General features: G+C 36.3%; 1 protein-coding gene across 19 annotated transcripts in view; it reads right to left on the bottom strand.

The window, feature by feature from the left end:
- Window positions 1-21,610, bottom strand: part of EFCAB3 (EF-hand calcium binding domain 3) — a 477,549-nt gene that overhangs the window by 183,286 nt on the left and 272,653 nt on the right. For all 19 annotated transcript variants that reach the window (XM_047833629.1, XM_047833634.1, XM_047833633.1 and 16 more), the window contains 5 exons: window positions 10,408-10,461; window positions 9,477-9,581; window positions 8,279-8,332; window positions 7,581-7,685; window positions 2,223-2,276 (listed from right to left, as the gene is read on the bottom strand). In XM_047833629.1, coding sequence (XP_047689585.1) covers window positions 2,223-2,276; window positions 7,581-7,685; window positions 8,279-8,332; window positions 9,477-9,581; window positions 10,408-10,461 — 372 coding nt within the window. The remainder of the gene's footprint in view (window positions 1-2,222; window positions 2,277-7,580; window positions 7,686-8,278; window positions 8,333-9,476; window positions 9,582-10,407; window positions 10,462-21,610) is intronic.

Below are 21,610 nucleotides of genomic sequence, written 5' to 3'. Positions count from 1 at the left end.
AGGCTTCATGCTAGGCATGAAGCCTGATGTGGTCCTCAAACCCATGACCCTGGGATCACGACCTGAGCCAAAATCAAGAGTCAGATGCTCAATCAGGTGCCCCAAATTTGCCACATTATTAAAAACTGATTAAGATATTTTGTATTATATTAGAGGACATCACCAATTCATGCCTCCTCTGAAATAAAAATAATTCTGGAAAATCTGTAACCTTGAGCCCTGAATTAGAACTATACCTTAAGGGACCATTTGGGCATTTCCAAATGGATTTTATATAGTTGCTTCTGAGTTATGAATATGTACTAATAATATTATGTTTATTTTCTGGATGGGTTGAAACACTCTTTTGTCAAAAATCCATAGCACACATAGTGGTTAACAAACTTTTAGATGTCCTGTTACCTACCTAGAGCATTCCATCTTATCTATTCAATTGTAGGGCAAAATATTTTCTTTTGGTAATTATTCATGATTATACAAGAAGTTTTGTCTATTATTCAGAAATTTCACTGTCTTTTGAACACAAAAACTTCTGGTAATATTTAAGAGACATTATCAGAATTGGAAAATTACATTAAAGACCTCAAACTGAGGTTCTTCAGAGAGTCCAAGAAGCAGGTGGTTCATATAAGTCACCTGCTGACCCCAAATCCAAGATCCTCAGAACAAGCGGAAAATTGCATGAAGTAGACAGCTTCCATGTAAGATCATGAGAATAAGAAAACACTGATTGTCAGTGCTTTGTATACTTTTCACGTATTTTTATTCTTATTTTGTCATATTTATTCTTTTTATTACTTAATTATATACTTCTGATTTAGCCTATCATGATCTCCCTTAGTACTACCAATAACTTATTAAAGTTTAAGTTTTACTAGAGACAATCAGTTTGCTACAGTTAGGACAATCCTAACTCTATAACTCAGCCTTTTACTAGCAAATCAATTTAAATAATTGCTGTGGGGCTAAGTGACAATTTATGTGTATGAATTGTACATGACTTCCCAATATTCTTGATGGACCTTGTCTTCTTATAAAGAGTCCATGAGATTAGAAGCTTTTCTGGGGAAATAAATAATATCTAGTGGAACAGATTCCTAAGTATAATGTATTCCATCTATATTAATAAAAAAAATTTGTGGCTGACTTAGCATATCATACAGTCCATGCCCTATTATTCAGTACAATAAGCCAGGTAAAATTCCCTGGATAAATGATAGAATTGCCTTCAATTTTCTTTTGACTAGAGGGGGATTTGCCCCATTGTTAATAGTGCGTATTGTACTTAGATTCATACCATAGACCAATTTATCTAAGAAAAGATAACTTGATTATGTAAGGTAGACTTAAGGCATTATTGGGACTAGTTTTCTTTCAGGCCTAAGAAATACTGGACCATGATTCTAGACTGCCTTCCATTTCCTTCTTATAACACCTTCAGCTAGTTTTGTTTGTCTCACAGCTCTTTGAGTTCTGCTTTTCAGAGTCTTAAATGCTTCTATGTAGCTGCTGTATGAACAAATAATTAAACAAATGATTCAGAGGCAAAACCAGGATGAAACTATCCTGACATTCAGATGTCCGCTCATCTCAAAGAAAATCAACAATAGTGAAGGTCTGGACAGTTCCTGATAATCTCTCCTGGGGCTTTGGTTGAGTGAGGATCAAACGGTGGAATTAGGAATAAAAACATTCTCACATTATTAAGAAAAGTCTGTTGCTATAATAGAACATTATCAAAACAATACCAATTGTGAAAGACAGAACAAAATGTATTTGGACAGTACCATATTCTATTGCCAGATGAAAAACAAAGACCTAAGGTCAACTGCTGTATTATGCGGAGTGAATACCAGACTTAAAAATATATATTGTTCCTTATTTATAATAAAAGGCACATCTTCATAATGTTGGAGGAAAATACTACATATAATAATATAAGGCTAATATCACTGCACAGAAAATTATGTTGTCGATGACCTACTCAAATAATTATGTCTACATGTAGTATCTCAGTTATAACCTAAATTTTGAAATTTCTTCTCATAGGTAAAGACCTAGTATCTCTGTTGCAAAAGCACAGATTATCAAAAATAAATAGGTTATCAAAGCAGGTAGAAATATTTAATCAATGAAAGGTTAAAATAGTGAAATTAACAAATAAAGGGATGGTAGAAAATATCATTTGAACCGTGAAAAGAATTAAGTAACTTTTTACTTACCTAAAACAGAACTCAATTCTTCAATCAACGTATCTAGTCTGACCTTCCCTTTATCTACAAGTCAAGACAAAATTTAGACACTGAAAAATCCAAACTCAAAAAAAATAAAGCATAAAACACTTAGATTATGAACTAGAGTAGAGCCTAGATGAAAGCCATTCACTGTATCTTGTCCTTTTTTAAATTTATAATTCTTGGATTTTGATAGATATCTCCATTATCTGCAAGGGACACTAAGATTGTTTGAATCATACAGTTTATCTTAGGTAAAGTGTTCTCTTAAGTCTTTTGGATTCGTTCTGTTTCGAACTCCATGTTTCTTTAGGAATGGCTGATAACACATGACTGGTATACATTTAAAACCATTGTTTGTGGTATTATGTTGCTTTCTATCATTGGAGAAAGACAAAAAAATTCAGGAAAAGGATCAATGAAGAGCAGAGTGTGTGGTAAAACTAAAGCTTTTAAATTTTGCTTGAGGGAAAAATGTCATGTAGGGAGTGGAAAGAAGATTTGAAAGAGATTGGTTGGAACCAACAGTTTAGACATTGACATCAGATTGCCTGGATTTGGGAATAGAGTAGTGGGGGAAAAAAAGATAAAAATCTTGGCTCCACAAAATTTACATGAATTTGTTTTGTTTATGGCTGTATTCCTAAGGCTAAAATAGAGACTGCTAGGTGTTAGGTGTTCAATGGACATTGTTACATGAATGAATAAATTAATTTATCATAAAAATGCTTAGCACTGTGTCTGGAATATTGCAAGACTCGATGCATATAAGGTAAGAGGGGTTCACTGAAAGTCTTTTTTTTAATTACAAAATTTCTTAATGTTTATTATTTATTTATTTTTGAGAGAGAGAGAGAGAGAGAGAGAGAGAGAGAGAGCGAGCAAGCAGGCCAGGGGCAGAGAGAGACTATCCCAAGCAGACTCCACGCTAACAGTGCAAGGCCTGACACAGGGCTTGAACTCAGGAACTGTGAGATCATGACCTGAGCCAGACGCTTAACTGACCGAGCCACCCAGGCACCCCCATCGAAAGGTTTAAATTGGAGGAATGACAAAGTCAGATTTTCACTCTGGTTAAGTCATTCAGGCTAGTGTGTACAGAATGAATTTCAGGCAGTGTGACCAGTGGCTGTTACACCAATCAGGAGCCTTCTGTAGCAGTAAGTGAAGGATGATGAACATTCATTAATAGGGCAGCAAAGTCAGAGAATATGTCTTCGGGATATGTTTAGGAGGGAAAATGAGGGAACATAAGTCAAAGATAGTTTGTGGCTTATTTCATGGGCAATTGTGGGTAGATGACAGCAGCAGAGAAATAAGAAAATAACTAGGAATGAATTTAACAGGGAAAATAGTTTACTTTTCATATGTTGAATTTGGATTTCCACTGGGAAATCTATGTCTCAATACGGATTTGTTCATATAGGAGATCTCTTAATTGATCTCCGTTTAATCAACCTGATGGGCTGAACTATATTCATCATTCATACTGATGCTGATGGTATGCTATACTTTTATATCTAGTAAGCTACACTTTTAGTAAGCCAGCACATTTGTGTTCTTATGGGTTGAGTTGTTGAACTTGTTTCCAGGCTTCTTTTTATAAAGAGTTGTACTTATTATTAAATTGATAACTTAATCATTATATAAACTGAGGAACTATAAATGGAAAAGGGAGTTATTACCATAAAAACAAATTTGAATGTTTTAGAGAGTTTATGTAAAGGCAAATTGCTAAAAAATAGTTGTGTTGAATTTGGTGTGGATAAAGAACTATAAAAAAGTTGGGGAAAGAATTAAGATCTAGATGGATTCTGATGGAAAATTCTGCTCAACGTTTAAAAAAGCACTTTGCTCCACTTAAGAGAAACTGAAAATGGGGGGTGCCTGGATGGCTTAGCTAGTTAAGCATCCAATTCTTGGTTTCAGCTCAGATTATGATTTCACAGTTCATGAGGTTGAGCCCCACAACAGGCTCTGCGCTGACAGTGTGGAGCCTGCTTGGGGTTCTCTCTCTCTCTCTGTCTCTCTCTCTCTCTCTCTGTCTCTCCCTCCCTCCCTCCCTCTTCTTCTCCTGTCCCTCCCCAGCTCATGCACACACCAACAAGCTCTCTCTCAAAATAAATTTAAAAAAAACTTAAGAAAAGAGAGAAACAGAAAATGGGAGTGTAGATGACAAATGGGTATATTTGTGCAAGAAAATCTCCAAAGAGCATGGCTACATTAAATTAAAATGGCATTGGCTCAATTTTTTTCATGGAAACAAAACATTTAAGGTATGTGTGTGTATATATATATATATATATATATATATATGTACATATATATATGTATGTGTATATATATATGGATATATGTATATGTATACATGTATATATATATAAATTTAAGGTATGTATATGTATATATATGTATATGTATACATGCATATATATATATATATATATATATATATATATATATAAATTTTATTATTCCTTACTTTAACTAAATTTTTATATTATCAGATCTTGCCCCTGCCATGGTACACACCTCATTGTCCTAAACTGAAATGGATGAAATAACTATAGGTTTGAGATAAAAGGCTTGAAATCTTAAATACATATGGTTAAGTGGAATTATACAGGAACAGTGTGGAAAGATCCTGAAAATAGAACTGTTATATTACTATCATTTAAGCCAGTGATTTTCAAAAATTTTTACTGTAAACCATACTAAGAACTCTGAGCACGTGCGCACACACACATGTGATCATAAAGGCTCATGAAACAATATCTAGCTTTACTATTTTATTCTATTTTATTAAAAAAAAACTCAACCCACTGGTTTGAAGTGAGAAAGAAAAGCCTATAAGAAAATGAGCCTTGTGAACAAGACAAGGGTACACATTCTCACCACCTCTACTCAACACAACACTGGAAGTCTATTCTAGAGCAATCAGTCTAGGGGAAGAAAAAGCATCCAAATAGGAAAGGAAGAAGCATAATTGTCTTTGTTTGCAGATTATATCGTCTTATATATAGAAAGTCCTGAAGACTCCACCAAAAAACTGGTAGAACTAATCAATGAATTTAGTAAAGTTGCAGGATACAAAATCAGCATAATGAAATCAGTTGCATTTCTATACACTAACAATGAAATATCTGAAAAAGATATAAAGAAAACAATACCACTCAGAATAGCATAAAAAAACAAGATATTTGGGAATAAATGTATGTATGTATGTATGTATGTATCTGTCTATCTATCTATCTATCTATCTATCTATCTATCTATCTATCTACAAATAGGCTTCACAACCAGTGCGGAGCCCAATGTGGGGCCTGAACTCACATCCCAGAGATCAAGACCTGAACTGAGATTGAGAGTTCGACACTTAACTGAGTCACCCAGGCGCCCCTTTGGAATAAATTTAAATAAGGAGGTAGAAGATCTATATAATGAAAACTACAAAACCTTGATGAAAGAAATCGAAGAAGACACAAGCAAATGGAAATATATCTCATATTCGTGGGTCAGAAAAATTAATATTGTTAAAATGTCTATACTACCAAAAGTCATTTATAGATTCAATCCAATTCCTATAAAAATTTCAATGGTATTTTTTTCATAGACATACAAAAAAATCCTTAATTTATATGGAACCACAAAGGACCCCGAACAGCCAAAGCAATACTGAGAAAGAAGAACTAGGCTGGAGGCATTACCCTTCTTGATTTCAAACTATTATTACAAGGCTCATCAAGCAGTATGGTACAGCATAAAAATAGATACATGGGCCAAGAGAACAGAATTGAGAGCTTGGAAATAAAACTTCACATATACAGTCAACTGTCAACAAGGCAGCCAAGAATACTCAATAGGGAAAGGATAGTCTCTGATATGATGGTATTGGGAAAACTGGATAACCACACGCAAAAGAATGAAACTGTGCCATAATCTTATACCACTCACAAAAATGAACTTGAAATGGATTAAAGACTTAAATGTAGGACCTGAAAACTGTAAAACTTCCAGAAGAAAACATAGGGAAGAAAGCTCCTTGACATGAGTCTTGGCAATTATTTTTTTAGATAGGACACAAAAAGCACAAGCCAAAAAAAAAAAAAAAAAAAAAAAAAAAAAAAAAGAAAGAGAAAGAAAAAGAAAAGAAAAAATTACTAAGTGGGACTACATCACACCAAAAGGCTTCGGCCCAGAAAAAGAAACAATCAACCAAATGAATAGGCAACTTACAGAATGAGAGAAAATATTTTCAAACTGCATTTCTGGTAAGGGGTTAATATTCAAACTATATAAGGAACTTGTACATTCAGTAGCAAAACCCCCAAAAATCCAGGGAAAAAATGGGCAAAGAAACTGAACGGCCATCTTTTTAAAGAACACACACAAATGGCCAATAGGTCCATGAAAAGGTGCTCAAAATGACTAATCATCAGGGAAATGCAAATCAAAACCATAATGAGATATCACCTCACACTTGTTAGAATGGCTATCATCAAAAAGATAAGAGATAACAAATGTTGATGGAGATGTGGAGAAAGGGAAACCCTTGTTCACCGTTGGTGGGAATATAAATTGGTGCAACCACTGTGGAAAACAGTATAGAGGTTCCTCAAGTAATGAAAAATAGAGTTACCATATAATCCAGCAATCCCACAGCATATGATTTAAAATCCCACTTTGAAAGAGGATTTCAAAAAGATATCTGCACTCCCATGTTCATTGAAACATTAATCACAATAACCAAGATATGTCTCTGTCAACAGATGATTAGAGAAAGATGTGGTATATTATATACAATAGAAAATTATTCAGCCATGAGAAAAAAGGAAATCTTGCCATTTGTGACATGGAAAAACTTTGAAGGCATTGTGCTAAGTGAAATAAGTTGGACAGAGAAAGACCAATACTATATGATATCACTTGTATGTGGAATCTAAAAAAACTGAACTCACAGAAACAGTAAAATTGTGGTTATGAGGGGCTGAGGGAGGAGGTGGGGAAATGGGGAGATGTTAGGTTAAAGGTACAAACTCCCATTTCTAATGTGAGTAAATTCTGAGACTATAATATAGAATGGTGATTATAGTTTATAACACTGTCTTACATACTTTAAAGTTCCTAAGAGAGCAGATCGTAAATGTTTTCACCATAAAAAAGAAAGGTAATTATGTGATGCAACAGGGGTGTTAGTTATGGCATAAACATTTTGCAATATACAAGTATATAAAATCAACAGGTTTACACCTTAAACTTACACAACGTTATATGTTGACTGCATCTCAATAAAGATGAAAACAATAAATATCTCCTAAAAAGTAAAGGGGGAATGTCAGTGCTCACCATCATCTGGCAATCTTTCTATCAGATCCATGAATTCTCCTTCTGTGATGCTGATTCCCATGTTTTCTAAAAGAGTGTCCAGCTTATTGACATCAACACTGCCTCCTAAGTAAGGAGCAGGAAAGGAATATAGTAAAACAATCTTTCTAAAACTGGGACCGTGCATTCACTCTACTGTGTTATTTTTCCTCTTTATCAAGCATATGTTTTATTATAATAAGGAACATTTCACATATTTCTTAGCATTATTGTTAAGATTTTCAAGGCAAACACCAAAAATCCAGTTTTGTTCAGTTAATAGGACAATAAACTTCCTTTCACTTTTATGTTAGGATTCTGAAAAGCCAGAGCTAGAGGTGACTGACATAATATTCATAAAACAAGAGGTATTTTTGTTGCCTGCGCTTTCAAATTATTTGCCTTTACTTTTGATTGAAATCTTTATCTGACAGCATTCATTCTTCACCTTTTGCTTCGTACTTTATTTTGTTTCTTTGGGGCTAAGGTAGGAAGATCCCAGACAGTTTAACACTTTCTGTAAAGTATTAGTGCAGGAAACTACTTGGTTTACCTGATAAAATGCAGATCTACTAAAGAAACATAAATAAAGACACAATTATATAGGAAAGGATGATTCCTATTTTAACAATACAACTAAAGGTTTCAGATTCCGTCTTTTCACAGTGCTTCTTACTCACGTTTGAGAGACTTTATGCCCTTCATCAACCTTTTCTTATACACTTTTCCATCAGCTATAAAAAATGGGTATTTTGAAAACAGAGTCAGAAAGAAAGAGTTTAGAAACCTTTGAGTAAGGAACATTTCAAATTACAAACAGATAAATAGATATACCAAAATGTTTGCTCTCAGGGGTAAAGGAGTAAATTGGAAATCATAATCATGAGATACTCTTTTTTGTTGTTGTTGTTCTGTATTGAGAATGTAGGGACAATAACATCCTCAAATACTGTTTGTGGGAGTTCAAATTATAAATATTCTGGAAGGCAAGTGAGAAGACAAAATATCTTCCATTCTGTAAGTCTACTTAAAGGAATTTCATCTCAAAAGATTTCAGAATGCTTACAAAGATTTATCCACAAGGCTGTCAAATAAAAAAAGGACATCTATTCAAAGATGGAAAACTGTAAAATATACATCTCATTTTTCACAGTAGCTATCACTTTGAGTTGGGAATAGAGAGGTTTTATTTTCACTTATCTACACTATCAAGATTTCTATGATAAATACACACGTTACCATTGTGAAGACATAACAGTTATAAATAAATTAATAACACATAAATATTATCTATCAATCTAGTATCTACTGTGCACTAGAAGGAAATGTATGAAAATATTAATAATGATTATCTTTGGGTTAGAGGATTAAAAGCATTTTTTATGAAATTTTTTGGTGTAGTTAAGAACTATGGCCTTTTCTCAATGTACCGTATTACCCACTTATTGATAAACTATATATTCGAAGCTGCAGAAACACACAACTACATTATTAGTTGGTGCTGGGAAAACTGGACACCTCCCTCTCTCTCTTTTTTCTTTTTTTTTTAAATGCTTTTTTTTTTTTTTTTTTTTTTTACAAATCCAGCTGATCAGTAACCTGAGGGCTGAGTAATGAATTTTTCCTTTGATAGCAACTTATAACTGAAAAGGCTTAGACAGATGATTTTTATTTTTTTTATTTGTTCATTTATTTTATTTTATTTTTTATTTTTACACAGATGATTTTTAAATCAAAATCCAAGTGGTGAGATTTTTCTGTGTATTTGCATTAGCTTTTTAACAGTTTTCAAGCATTTTTAGTTTATTTTGTAATTTTTCATATACTTCTACAAAACTAGTCTTTCTAAAACACCAAAATAGCACCCATAAGACTCACCATCAAGTGGCAGTGTCTTCAGCAAGTTCAAATGTTCATTAGATGTGAGCTTAATCCCCAAGTTTTCGAAAACACTTTCAAGTCTATTGGCATCAACTTTGTCTCCTTTGAAAGAAAAATGGATTGTTGACACATGGAAATTTTAGGACATTATAATGATCCAAAATAATGAAAAGGCTGACTTATAAGAATACCATCCTCACTTTCATATTCTCATATATTCTAATAGTGTTTAAGAATAATAAGGCAAAACTTATTCCTTGATTCTTCATAAAGACAGAGTGGCCTCCGAAGACTAATGGCAAGACACCATAGAAGAAAATCAGGTTATATAATTGGCCAGTAATTTAGGATATTTAATCTGTTTTTCTCATTTTAATGTTGAATCATGTGATTATTATTTAAGGCAGAATATTTTCTAAACTTATTCATCTTCCTATATTCTGTGCCTACCTATATTTGGCTACTCAAGCCAGTACTCATTAACTCAAAAGCTTATAGGAGCCTAGACAAAGAAGGAATGAGTGAAACTAGCACATGCCTTGTCCCAAGAGAAAATACATCAGTTATTGTGGTGAGGAAATGTAGGGCCAGTGTTGCCTTATCTTACAAAACTTGACTGCAGACTGGATTCAATTCATGGGTGGCCCGTTTGTTAAACCTCTGATTTAAACACTGGTTAGGATCAATATAATACTGGCAGAAACTACAAAAAAAATCATTATTACTTAAATATCACCATTTTCTTTTGTAGCCAAATGCTAGATAATTCAAAGTCAAAGGCAAAAGTAAAGTTGAATGGAAATACTTCATGAAAATATGTAAAATATCAACATTAATAAATTTATGATATAATATTGGGAAAACACTATGCAAAATATAACATAGGGTTAGAATTTAATTTAAAATGTTTAAGTAATGTCTTACTCACCCGAAAAAGATTTCACTTCATTCATCAGCTTTTCCAGATCAACCTTGCCTTTAACTGTAAGGCAAGGAATAAATTGGATAGAAACATGACAATGAGACCAGGAAAATGTGTTGCATAGAGCAGAAAAACTTAGCAGTATTTATTTGCTTTAGAAAATTTAACCTTTTGCAGGTACACACTTTTAGTTACAAAATAAGTCATGGGGTTGTAATACACAGTATGATGACTATACTTAATACTGAAATATTAATATTTGAAAGTTGCTAAGAGAGTAGATCTTAATTTTTTTAACGTTTTTTTTTTCCTTTGAGAGAGAGAGAGAGAGACAAAGAGAGAGCATGCAGGGGAGAAGGGCAGAGAGAGAGAGAGAGAGAGAGAGAGAGAGAGAGAGAATCCCAAGCAGGCTCCAAGCTCAGTATGGAGCCTGATGCGGGGCTCAATCCCAATATCCTGGGATTGTGACCTGAGCTGAAATCCAGAGTAGGATGCTCAATCGCCTGAGCCACCCAGGCACCCTGAGAGATCTTAAAAGTTCTCATCAAAACAAAAAATATTTGTAACTATATATTATGATGGATGTTAACTAGACTTAGTATGGTAATCATTTTGCAATATATACAAATATCGAATCATTATGCCTGAATGTAATGTTATATGCCAGTTATACCTCAATATAAAAAATATAAAAACTGGTTACACATACACACACACACGCACGTGCACATCACACACAAGCGCACACACACTAAAACTTAGCCTTTGCTACACCCTTCATAAGAAGGTAGACGAAGAGGGGCACCTGGATGGCTCAGTTGGTTGAGCAGCTGACTTTGGCACAGGTCATGATCTCACGGTTCATGAGTTCGAGTCCTGCATCAGGCTCTGTGCTGACAGCTCAGAGCCTGGAGCCTGCTTCGGATTCTGTGTTCCCTCTCTCTCTGTCCCTCCCTGCCTCATGCTCTGTCTCTCCATCTCTCTCTCAAAAATAAATAAACATTAAAAAAAAAGAAGGTAGAAGAAGAAAGATGTCAGCTTGAATGATAATAAGCACACTTATTTCCTGAAACAAGTAATACTCCAATATTTCCAATATATTATGCTCAGGGAAGAAAAGTGGCTAATTCCCGTCATTTAGTTTCTGAAAAGTGCTTTTTTCCCCACAGTAAAATAATACTCCATGTTGATGAGAAAATCTAGCTATAACCTAGTGTTATAGGAAACACGGTGTAACATGTAGTTATTCATGAATTCAACAAACTTGTTTTTGAGTGCCTACAAAATACTCAAAGAATAACCAGAAAAGTGTATCAATTACCATTAATGTTGCTAATTCTGTGGTGAGAATTTTTGGACCTTATTCTTTGTCTCTTAAAGTATTCTTAGCCACTAATAACTTCTGCGTCAATACCAACTACAGGTCAGGGCAAAATGGAAAATGTGTGCTGGTTTACCTGGGTCATTACAAGTAATCAAGTCTGGCATGAAAAAGAGATGGGATCCTTGGAGAGGATTACAATTTTTGGCCTGGCTTTGTACATGGGTCACTGTGGTTTTCTGTTCATCCTTTCCTTTGCCCATCTGGCTTATTACTGGGAAAATTCTGACCCAAGATGAAAGGGCTCTCTGCCATAGGCCGTCTAATTGGGGGGGAATTCTGTTCCATTAAAATATTCCAAGTTCCTCTCAGCAGAGGAGGAATCTACTAGTAAGATTTAAAACATCTGTGTGACAAGGGAATTTTTTTAAACTGAAGTTGATCATTTTCCTTTATTTATAATGTTATTCTTACTCTTTTGTATTTACTTTAATAAAAATTTTGGAAGGGCTTCTGTGAACATGGAGACTGGAACATGGCTCATATCCCTTTAACTACCACCTCAAAGCTGTCTGCCTTTGAAATTCAAATGCTGCTGGTCTCTCTAGGCTGCCAGGGCTATGTCAAACCTTCAGCTCTGGTTGTGTCCTGGAAGAAGAATGGGCATGGGATTCTTTCCCCTCTCAACTAGGGAAGCACCAGAGAGGTGTCAGAGTGCACGAAGAGAACTAGAAAGTAATAGATCTGGGGAAAAGCTTGGCATTTAGAATCCTGAAGACCCTGGTGAAGATCAGTAGAGGCCAGCATGAGGGCATTCCAATTCCTCTGACTCCTAAAAGAGCACGAAGGAAGAAGATAGGTGGGCAGAAACATGTATGCTCCTGAGGTGGTAGAAATACAGAGATGTCAAAACAGATGCTTCCTTCTTTTCTAGAAGTTTGAAAGTAATCTTTTATGGAATATGTAATATTAAGTGTTAAATAAAGAATCTTGAAATAGAAAGGAAATTATTTAAGATAGTTTTTTTTTATTATTGAGAGAGAGAGAGAAACACACACACACACACACACACACACACACACACACACACAGAGCAAGCAGAGAAGGGGCAGAGGGAGAGGGAGAGAATCTTAAGAAGGCTCTGTGCTCAGTACAGAGCCCAATGCAGGGCTCAATCTCACAACTGTGAGATCATGACCTGAGGAGAAATCAAAAGTTGGATGCTTAACTGAATGAGCCACCCAGACACCCCTAAGAGAAATTTTATGAGTTGTTTGTTTGTGGGAGTTAAAACTGTATGGTTGGGGAAGTAAGAGACATTCCCAAGGTCTCATGGCGGGGAGTGGGGGAAATGGTAGGAGGAATAAGAGTCTTCTAAAAGTTTGCCCGTATTGTGATTGTGTGGGGGGTGAGAGGGAAGGGATAAAAGTGAAATGAAATATTTGATCGGAAAGGCTATCTTGAGGGAGAATAAAGTAGTATTTTATTGCCACTAATAGTTATTATATGTAAGTATGACAGTGAATGGGAGGAAAAGAAATGTAAGACTTGATGAAATGTGACCCTCCTCTGAAACTTCAGAATTAATTAGGAAGAAAACAAACATAATGAATGACAACTTGAACAAACCAGTGATAATAAGCATAATAAAAAAGAAAAAAAAACAACAGAAAATAAATAATAAACATAAGATTAAATAAATAAAATTAAATATATCCAGTATTACACCAAATCGGAGCAAACTGAAATTTCTCATTAAAAAAGGAATGATAGGGGCACCTGGGTGGCTCAGTCGGTTGAGCGTCCGACTTCGGCTCAGGTCATGATTTCGCGGTCTGTGAGTTGGAGCCCCTCGTGGGGCTCTGTGCTGACCGCTCAGAGCCTGGAGCCTGTTTCAGATTCTGTGTCTCCCTCTCTCTCTGCCCCTCCCCCGCTCATGCTCTGTCTCTCTCTCTCTGTCAAAAATAAATAAACATTACAAAAAAATTAAAAAAAAAAAAAAGGAATGATAGGGGCACCTGGGTGGCTTGGTTAAGTGTCTGACTTCGGCTCAGGTCATGATCTTGGCAGTTCGTGAGTTCGAGTCCCGCATCAGGCTCTGTGCTGACAGCTCAGAGCCTGAAGCCAGCTTCGGATTCTGTGTCTCCCTTTCTCTCAGCCCCTCCCATACTTGTGCTCTGTCTCTCTCTCTCTCTCTCTCAAGAATGAATAAACTTAAAAATTTTTTTTAAATAAAAAAAATTAAAAAAGGAACGATTGTCAGATGGGTTCCTTAAAAACCCAGCTATATGATGATTTTGCAAAATATATTTCAACCAAATGATAAGAATATTGAAAACAGAGGAATGGGCAAAGATATATGAGGCATATATACAAGCAAAAAGAAACCAGTATCATCAGTTATTAATATCAAAGTATAACTTAAAGTCAAATCATTAAACAGATATAAACGGGACATCAAAAGGTATAGTTTATGAATAATATTACAGCAGTTATAAACCTATAAACAAAGATTAATATTTTATCAACATTTATTTAGAATTTGAATATGGATTATGGTCTGATTCAATTTTCTTTTTTTCTGGTTAAGTATTTAATCGTATTTGTTTTCATTTTTTAAAAATTTACATCCAAGTTAGTCAATGTATAGTGCAATAATAATTTCAGGAGTAGATTCCAGGGATTCATCCCCTACATATAACACCTAGTGCTCATCCCAACAAGTGTCTGCCTTAATGTCCCTGGCCCAATTAGCCCATCCCTCCACCCACAACTCCTCCACCAACTCTCAGTTTGTTCTCTGTATTTAAGAGTCTCTTATAGTTTGTCTCCCTCCTTGTTTTTATATTATTTTTGCTTCCCTTCTCTTGTGTTCATCTGTTTTCTATCTTAAATTCCACATATGAGAGAAGTCATATGATATTTGTCTTTCTCTAATTTCACTTAGCATAATACACTCTAGTTCCATCCACGTTATTGCAAATGGCAATGGCAAGATTTCATTCTTTTTTGATCACTGAGTAACACTCCATTACACACACACACACACACACACACACACACACGTACTACGTCTTCTTTATTCATTTATGTGTCGATGGATATTTGGGCTCTTTCCATACTTTGACTATTGTTGATAGCACTGCTATAAACACTGGGGTGTATGTGTCCCTTCGAAAAGCATTCCTGTATCCTTTGGATAAATACCTAGTAGTGCAATTGCTCAGCTGTAGGGTAGTTCCATTTTTCTTTTTTTTGAGGAAACTCCATACTGTTTTCCAGAATGCCTGCACTGGTTGGCACTCCCACCAGCAGTGCAAAAGGGTTCCTCTTTTTCCACATCCTCACCAACATCTGTCATTGCCTGAGTTGTTAATTTTAGCCATTCTGACAGGTGTGAGGTAGTATCTCATAGTGGTTTTGATTTGTATTTCCCTGATTATGAGTAACACTGAGTATCTTTTTAAGCCTGTTAGCCATCTGGATGTCTTCTTTGGAAAAATGTCTATTCATGTCTTTTGTCTATTTTTTCACTGGATTATTTTTTTTTTGGGTGTTGAGTTTGATAAGTTCTTTGTAGATTTTGGATACTAACTCTTTATCTGATATGTCGTTTGCAAATATCTTCTCCCATTCCGTCAGTTGCCTTTTAGTTGTGCTGTTTTCCTTGCCGTGCTTAATGAGGTCCCAATAGTTCATTTTTGCTTTTGTTTCCCTTGCCTCTGGAGACATGTCAAGTAAGAAGTTGCTGTAGCTGAGGTCAAAGAGGTTTTTTTCCTGCTTTCTCCTCTAGGATTTTGATGGCTTCCTGTCTTTCGTCCATTTTGAGTTTATTTTTGTGTGCGGTGTAAGAAAGTGGTCCAGGTTTTTTCTTCTGAATGTCGCTGTCCAGGTTTCCTAACACCATTTGCTAAAAACATTGTCTTTATTCCATTGGATATTCTTTCCTGCCTTGTCAAAGATCAGTTGGCCATACGTTTGTGGGTCCATTTCTGGGTTCTCTATTCTGTTCCATTGATCTATGTGTCTGTTTTTGCGCCAATACCATACTGTCTTGATGATTACATGTTTGTAATATAGCTTGAAGTCTGGAATTGTGATGCCTCCAGCTTTGGCTTTCTTTTTCAGGATTGCTTTGGCTATTTGGGGTCTTATCTGGTTCCATACAAATTTTAGGATTGTTTGTTCTAGCTCTGTGAAGCATGCTGTTGTTATTTTGATAGGGATTGCACTGAATATGTACATTGCTTTGGGTAGTATCAACATTTTAACAACATTTTTTCTTCCAATCCAGGAGCATGGATATTTTTCCTTTTGTGTGTGTGTTTTCTTCAATTTCTTTCATAATCTTCCTATAGTTTTCAGCATATAGATTTTTCACATCCTTGGTTAGGTTTATTCTTCCGTATTTTATGGGTTTTGGTGCAACTGTAAGTGGGATTGATTTCTTGATTTCTCTTTCTGCTGCTTCATTATTGTGTAGTGAAATGCAAGTGATTTCTGTGCATTGATGTTATATCCTGCGACTTTGCTGAATTCATGGGTCAGTTCTAGCAGTTTTTGGGGGAAATCTTTTGGGTTTTCCACATAGAGTATCATGTCATCTTTGAAGAGTGAAAGTTTTACTTCCTCCTTGCTGATTTGGATGCTTTTATTTCTTCATGTTTTCTGATTGCTGAGGCTATGACTTCCAATACTATGTTGAATAACAGTGGTGAGAGTGGACACCCCTGTCGTGTTGCTGACCTTAGGGGGAAAGCTCTCAGTTTTTCTCCATTGAGGATGATATTGTCAGTGGATCTCTCATATATGGCTTTTATGATCTTGAGGTATGATCCTTCTATCCCTACTTCCTTTAGGGTTTTTTATCAAGAAAGGATGCTGTATTTTGTCAAATGCTTTCTTTGCATCTATTGAGAGGATCATGTGGTTCTTATCCTTTTATTTATTAATGTGATGTATCACATTGATTTGTGGATATTGAACCAGTCCTGTATCCCAGGTATAAATCCCACTTGATTGTGATGAATAACTCTTTTAATGTATTGTTGGATCTGGTTGGCTAGTATCTTGTTGAGAATTTTTGCATCCATGTTCATCAGGGAAATTGGTCTGTAGTTCTTTTTTTAGTGGGGGCTTTGCCTGGTTTTGAAATCAAGGTAATGACGGCCTCATAGAATGAGTTTGGAAGTTTCCCTTCCATTCTTTTTTTTTTTTTTTTTGGAACAGCTTCAAAGGAATAGGTGTTAACTCTTCTTTAAATGTTTCCCCTGGAAAGCCATCCAGCTCTGGACTCCTGTTTTTTGGGAGATTTTTGATTACTGATTCAATTTCTTTACCAGTTATGGGTCTGTTCAAATTTCCTTTTCTTCCTGCTTCAGTTTTGGTAGTTTGTTTCTAGGAATTTGTCCATTTCTTCCATATTGCCCAAATTGTTGGCATGTAATTGCTCATGATATTCTTACTATTGCTTGTAGTTCTGCAGTGTTGGTTGTGGTCTCTTCTCTTTCATTCATGATTTAATTTATTTGGGTCCTTTCCTTTTTCTTTTTGATCAGTCTGGCTAGAGTTTTATCCATTTTGTTAATTCTTTTAAAGAACCACCTCCTGGTTTCATTGATCTGTTCTACTGTTTTTTTCTATTTCAGTATCATTGATTTCTGCTCTAATATTTATTATCTCCCTTTTTCTGCTGGTTTAGGGTTTTTTTTTTCCATTTTTTTGTTTTTGTTTTTGTTTGTTTGTTTTTGCTGTTCTTTTCCCAGCTCTTTTAGGTGTAACGTTAGGTTGTGCATTTGAGACCTTCCTTCCTTCTTTAGGAAGGCCTGGATTGCCATATATTTCCCTCGAGTGACTGCCTTTGCTCCATCCCAGAGGTTTTAGACTGTTGTGTTTTCATTTTCATCGGCTTCCATGTACTTTTTAATTTCCTCTTTAAATTCCTGGTTAACCCATTCATTCTTTAGTAGGATGTTCTTTAACTCCAAGTATTCATGGTCTTTCCAAATTTTTTCTTTTAGTTGATTCTGAGTTTCATAGCATTGTGGTGTGAAATCATGCAAGGTATGATTTTGATCTTTCTGTACTCATTGAGGGCTGATTTTGTGTCCCAGCATGTGATCTACTCTGGAAAATGATCCATGTGCACTCGAGAAGAATGCGTATTCTGCTGCTTTAGGATGAAGAGTTCTGAATATATCTGTTAAGTCCATTCAGTCCAGTGTGTCATTCAAAGCCATTGGTTCCTTGTTGATTTTCTGCTGATGTGATATGTCCATTGTTGTGAGTGGGGTGTTGAAGTCTCTTACTATTACGGTATTATTATCAATGAATTTATGTTTGTGATTGATTTACATATTTGGGTGGAAACATTGGTGACACAAATATTTACAACTGTTAGATCTTCTTGGTGGACAGACTCCTTAATTATGATATAATGACCTTCTTCATCTCTTGTTATGGCGTTTACTTTAAAATCTAGTTTGTCTGATATAAGTATGTCTACTCCAACTTTCTTTTGATGACCATTAGCATGATAGATGGTTCTCCATTCCCTTACTTTCAATCTGTCAGTGTGTTTAGGTCTAAAATGAGTCTCTTATAAACAGCATATAGAAGGATCTTTTTTCTTATCCATTCTGATACCCTATGTCTTTTGATTGGAGTGTTTAGTCCATTGATATTTAGAGTGAGTACTGAAAGATATGAATTTAGAGCCATCGTGCTGCCTGTAGAGTTGGTGTTTCTGGGGATAATCTCTGGTCCTTTCCATTCTTTGTTGCTTTTGGTCTTTTTTTTTGTTTTATCTTTTCTCCAAAGAGCCCCCTTAAAATTTCTTGCAGGGCTGGTTTAGTGGTCACAAACTCCTTTAGTTATGTTTGTCTGGGAAACCCTTTCTCTCTCCTTCTATTTTGAATGACAGCCTTGCTGGATAAATAATTCTTTGCTGCATATTTTTCCTATTCAGCATGTTGAATATATCCTGCCACTCCTTTCTTGCCTGCCAATTTTCTGTGGATAGGTCTGCTGTGAATCTGATCTGTCTTCCCTTATAGATCTACAACTTTTTTCCCCCTTGCTGCTTTCACAATTCTTTCCTTGTCTGTGTATTTTGTGAATTTTACTATGACATGCTTTGTTGATGGTCTGTTTTTGTTGAATCTAATGGGAGTTTTCTGTGCTTCTTGGATCTTGATGTCTGTGTCCTTCCCCAGATTAGGAAAGTTTTCTGCTATAATTTGCTCACATAAACCTTCTGCCCCTTTTCCCTCTTTTCATCTTCTGGGACTCCTATGATTCAGATGTTATTCCTTTTTAATAAGTCACTGAGTTCTCTAAGTCTTGTATCATGCTCTTTTGCCTATATTTCTCTCTTTTTTTTCTGCTTCATTATTCTCCATAATTTTGTCTTTTATATCGCTATTTGCTTCTCCGCTTCATCCATTTTTGCCGCTGTGGCATCCATTTGAGATTGCATCTCAGTTATAGCATTTTTAATTATGTCCTGACTAGATTTTACTTCTTTTATCTCTGCAGAAAGGGATTCTCTACTTTTTCAACACCAGCTAGTGTTTTTATTATCATGGTTCTAAATTCTACATCAGACATCTGGCTTATATCTGTGTTGATTAAGCCCTTGGCTGTCATTTCTTCTTGTTCTTTCTTTTGGGGTGAATTCCTTCGCTTTGTCATTTTAGAGGAAGAAAAATTAATTAAATAAAAAATAAAAATTAAAAAAATGAAGACAAAATATCAAATGAAGGGAGCTAGATCCTATATGTGTTTTGGTCTGCTTCTTAAAAGAAACTTGATAGAATAGAGGCAAGAAAGGGGAAGAAAAAGGGAAAAAAAGGTAAGAAAATTTATATAATAGAATAAAATTAAAGAAAATATTTTTAAAAATAAAGAATAAGGTATAAAAAATAAAAATAAAATTTTCTCTTTCTGTATCCAAGAAAGAGGAAAAACAGAAAACAATTTAAGCAAAACAGAAGGAAAGAAAATGAAGAAATAAATGAACCATCAGGTGGAATGAAACCTGAATGAAGTTATATCCAGTTTCCCCTAGAACTGGAACTATGAAGTCTTCTTTAGTCCGTACACTAAACAGGTGGAGTGACTTGTGCTGGTCTTCTAGGAGATGTGCCTGGAAGCGCAGTTGGGTGGGGCTTGGTGTAACAGTCTGTTCTCCACTAGGTGGCGCTGCTTAGCTTGCTGGGATGGATCAGTGTGGTGAGCATGTGCGTGCAAGGGAGAGGTGGCTTCGCCCAGCTCCCTAGTCTCTGGCATTGGAACTTTGTGCTTTCACTGACACAATCAAGCACCCCTCCTTTGTCTCAGGCCTTCCTCGACTCCCTGTCCCTACCCGGTCTGTGTCCAAGATGTCCACCTGCCAGGTGGCACCTCCCTCTAGAGTTTATCTCAGATGGGGCTGTGTTTCAAAACCCCAGACACTTGAGAGACCCCTGAGGCTGGGACCGGTGCCAACTCTGGGGGAGAGTCTTGCTGTGCAATGGCCAGGTGCTGACTTGCCCCAGAAGACATTTGTGCAATCGTGCAGTGGCAGAGGGTCAGGGATTATGGCAAACCACAACACACAGCCGGTTCCAGGTTTCATTGCACTCTGACGTCCAATACCAGCAAATGTGGCTGCTCTCTGGGGTCTGTGGGGACTTTTGCCCATGGGGAGGCCATATGGCCTCTACCAAATGCACCCCAAGTAGGAGAACTGCTTCTCCCTATTGGCACAAGGACCCGTCAAACCCCACTACCTGCCCCTGGGGATTTGCCCTACTTCCTCACCAGAGCACCACCAGGCACTGACCTCCAGAACTTCAGGCTCTGTGCTCCACTGTTTATAGAATCCTGGTGGTGCTGACACCCTCTCCTTTCTTCCCATCAATAGATTTTGGGGGGCAGATTTCTTGTTCAGTCCCCTGAGAGTGTTTCTCTTTCTCTTTCTCTTTCTCTCCAGCTACTTTCAGGGAAGTGTTCTTCTTCCATGATTGTGATGGACCGCGCTCTCTTCCTCTCTCTTTCCTCTGTCCTCTCTCAGCAAAAACAGCTCCCTACCCTCCGTGGCTTTTCTCTCCCCCGGTCCACCTCTCCACACTGTGTACCTGCTGAGTTCTGTGGCTCAAGTTACGCAGATTGTTGTGTTGATCCTCAGCTCAGTTTCCTAGGTGCTTGACATGGTTTGGTGCTGATCTAGCTGCGCTTCAGGGATGAGGCAAGCTCAGGGTCCCCATGCTGCTCCACCGTCTTAACTCCCACCAAAACAAATCACTGACACAGACAACACCAGAGATGAATCTAAAACACGTATGCTGAGTAAAAGGAGCTGTGGCAGAACATATGTTTCAAGGATGGCTGAGACATAGATTTCTCGCCCCACACGATCTTATTACAGTGTGACTGATACATCTCCCACCAAAAGCTTAGACTGAATCTGGGCAGGGTCTTGTGATTGCTTCAGGAACAGCATTTGGTGGAAGGGAGGCTCTGTGACTTCTGTGACTTCACTCGGCCACCGATTTAGAGAAGAACTGTTTTAAGTTTCCTGCAATAGACTTTTCCCCATAGGACCCATGTGAAGGTGAGACACAGACAGACACTGAGATGGCAACCATGTAGTGCAGGGATACTCTGGCCACATTAACAAAGAAAAAAAACAACAACATTACAGATAGCCACAGCTATACTAAGTACCCTTTTTATAAATACTGATGTCACACATTAGCAAATGTGGCCAAAGAGCTCAATTGTAATTTGAGCAATACTTATCAATTCTCCCTTACTCTGTAGGGAAAAAAAGGTAAGGTTGAGTGAAAAAGTCGAGTTATCTTGAAATCTTTCTCTAGTGTGCGTGTGAAACCAGCGACAGACAGG

Source organism: Prionailurus viverrinus, chromosome E1 (genome assembly GCF_022837055.1).
Source record: "Prionailurus viverrinus isolate Anna chromosome E1, UM_Priviv_1.0, whole genome shotgun sequence".
In the NCBI taxonomy this organism is placed as follows: domain Eukaryota; kingdom Metazoa; phylum Chordata; class Mammalia; order Carnivora; family Felidae; genus Prionailurus; species Prionailurus viverrinus.
The sequence above is the reverse complement of the archived record's forward strand: the minus strand, read 5'-3'. Positions and strand labels throughout refer to the sequence as shown.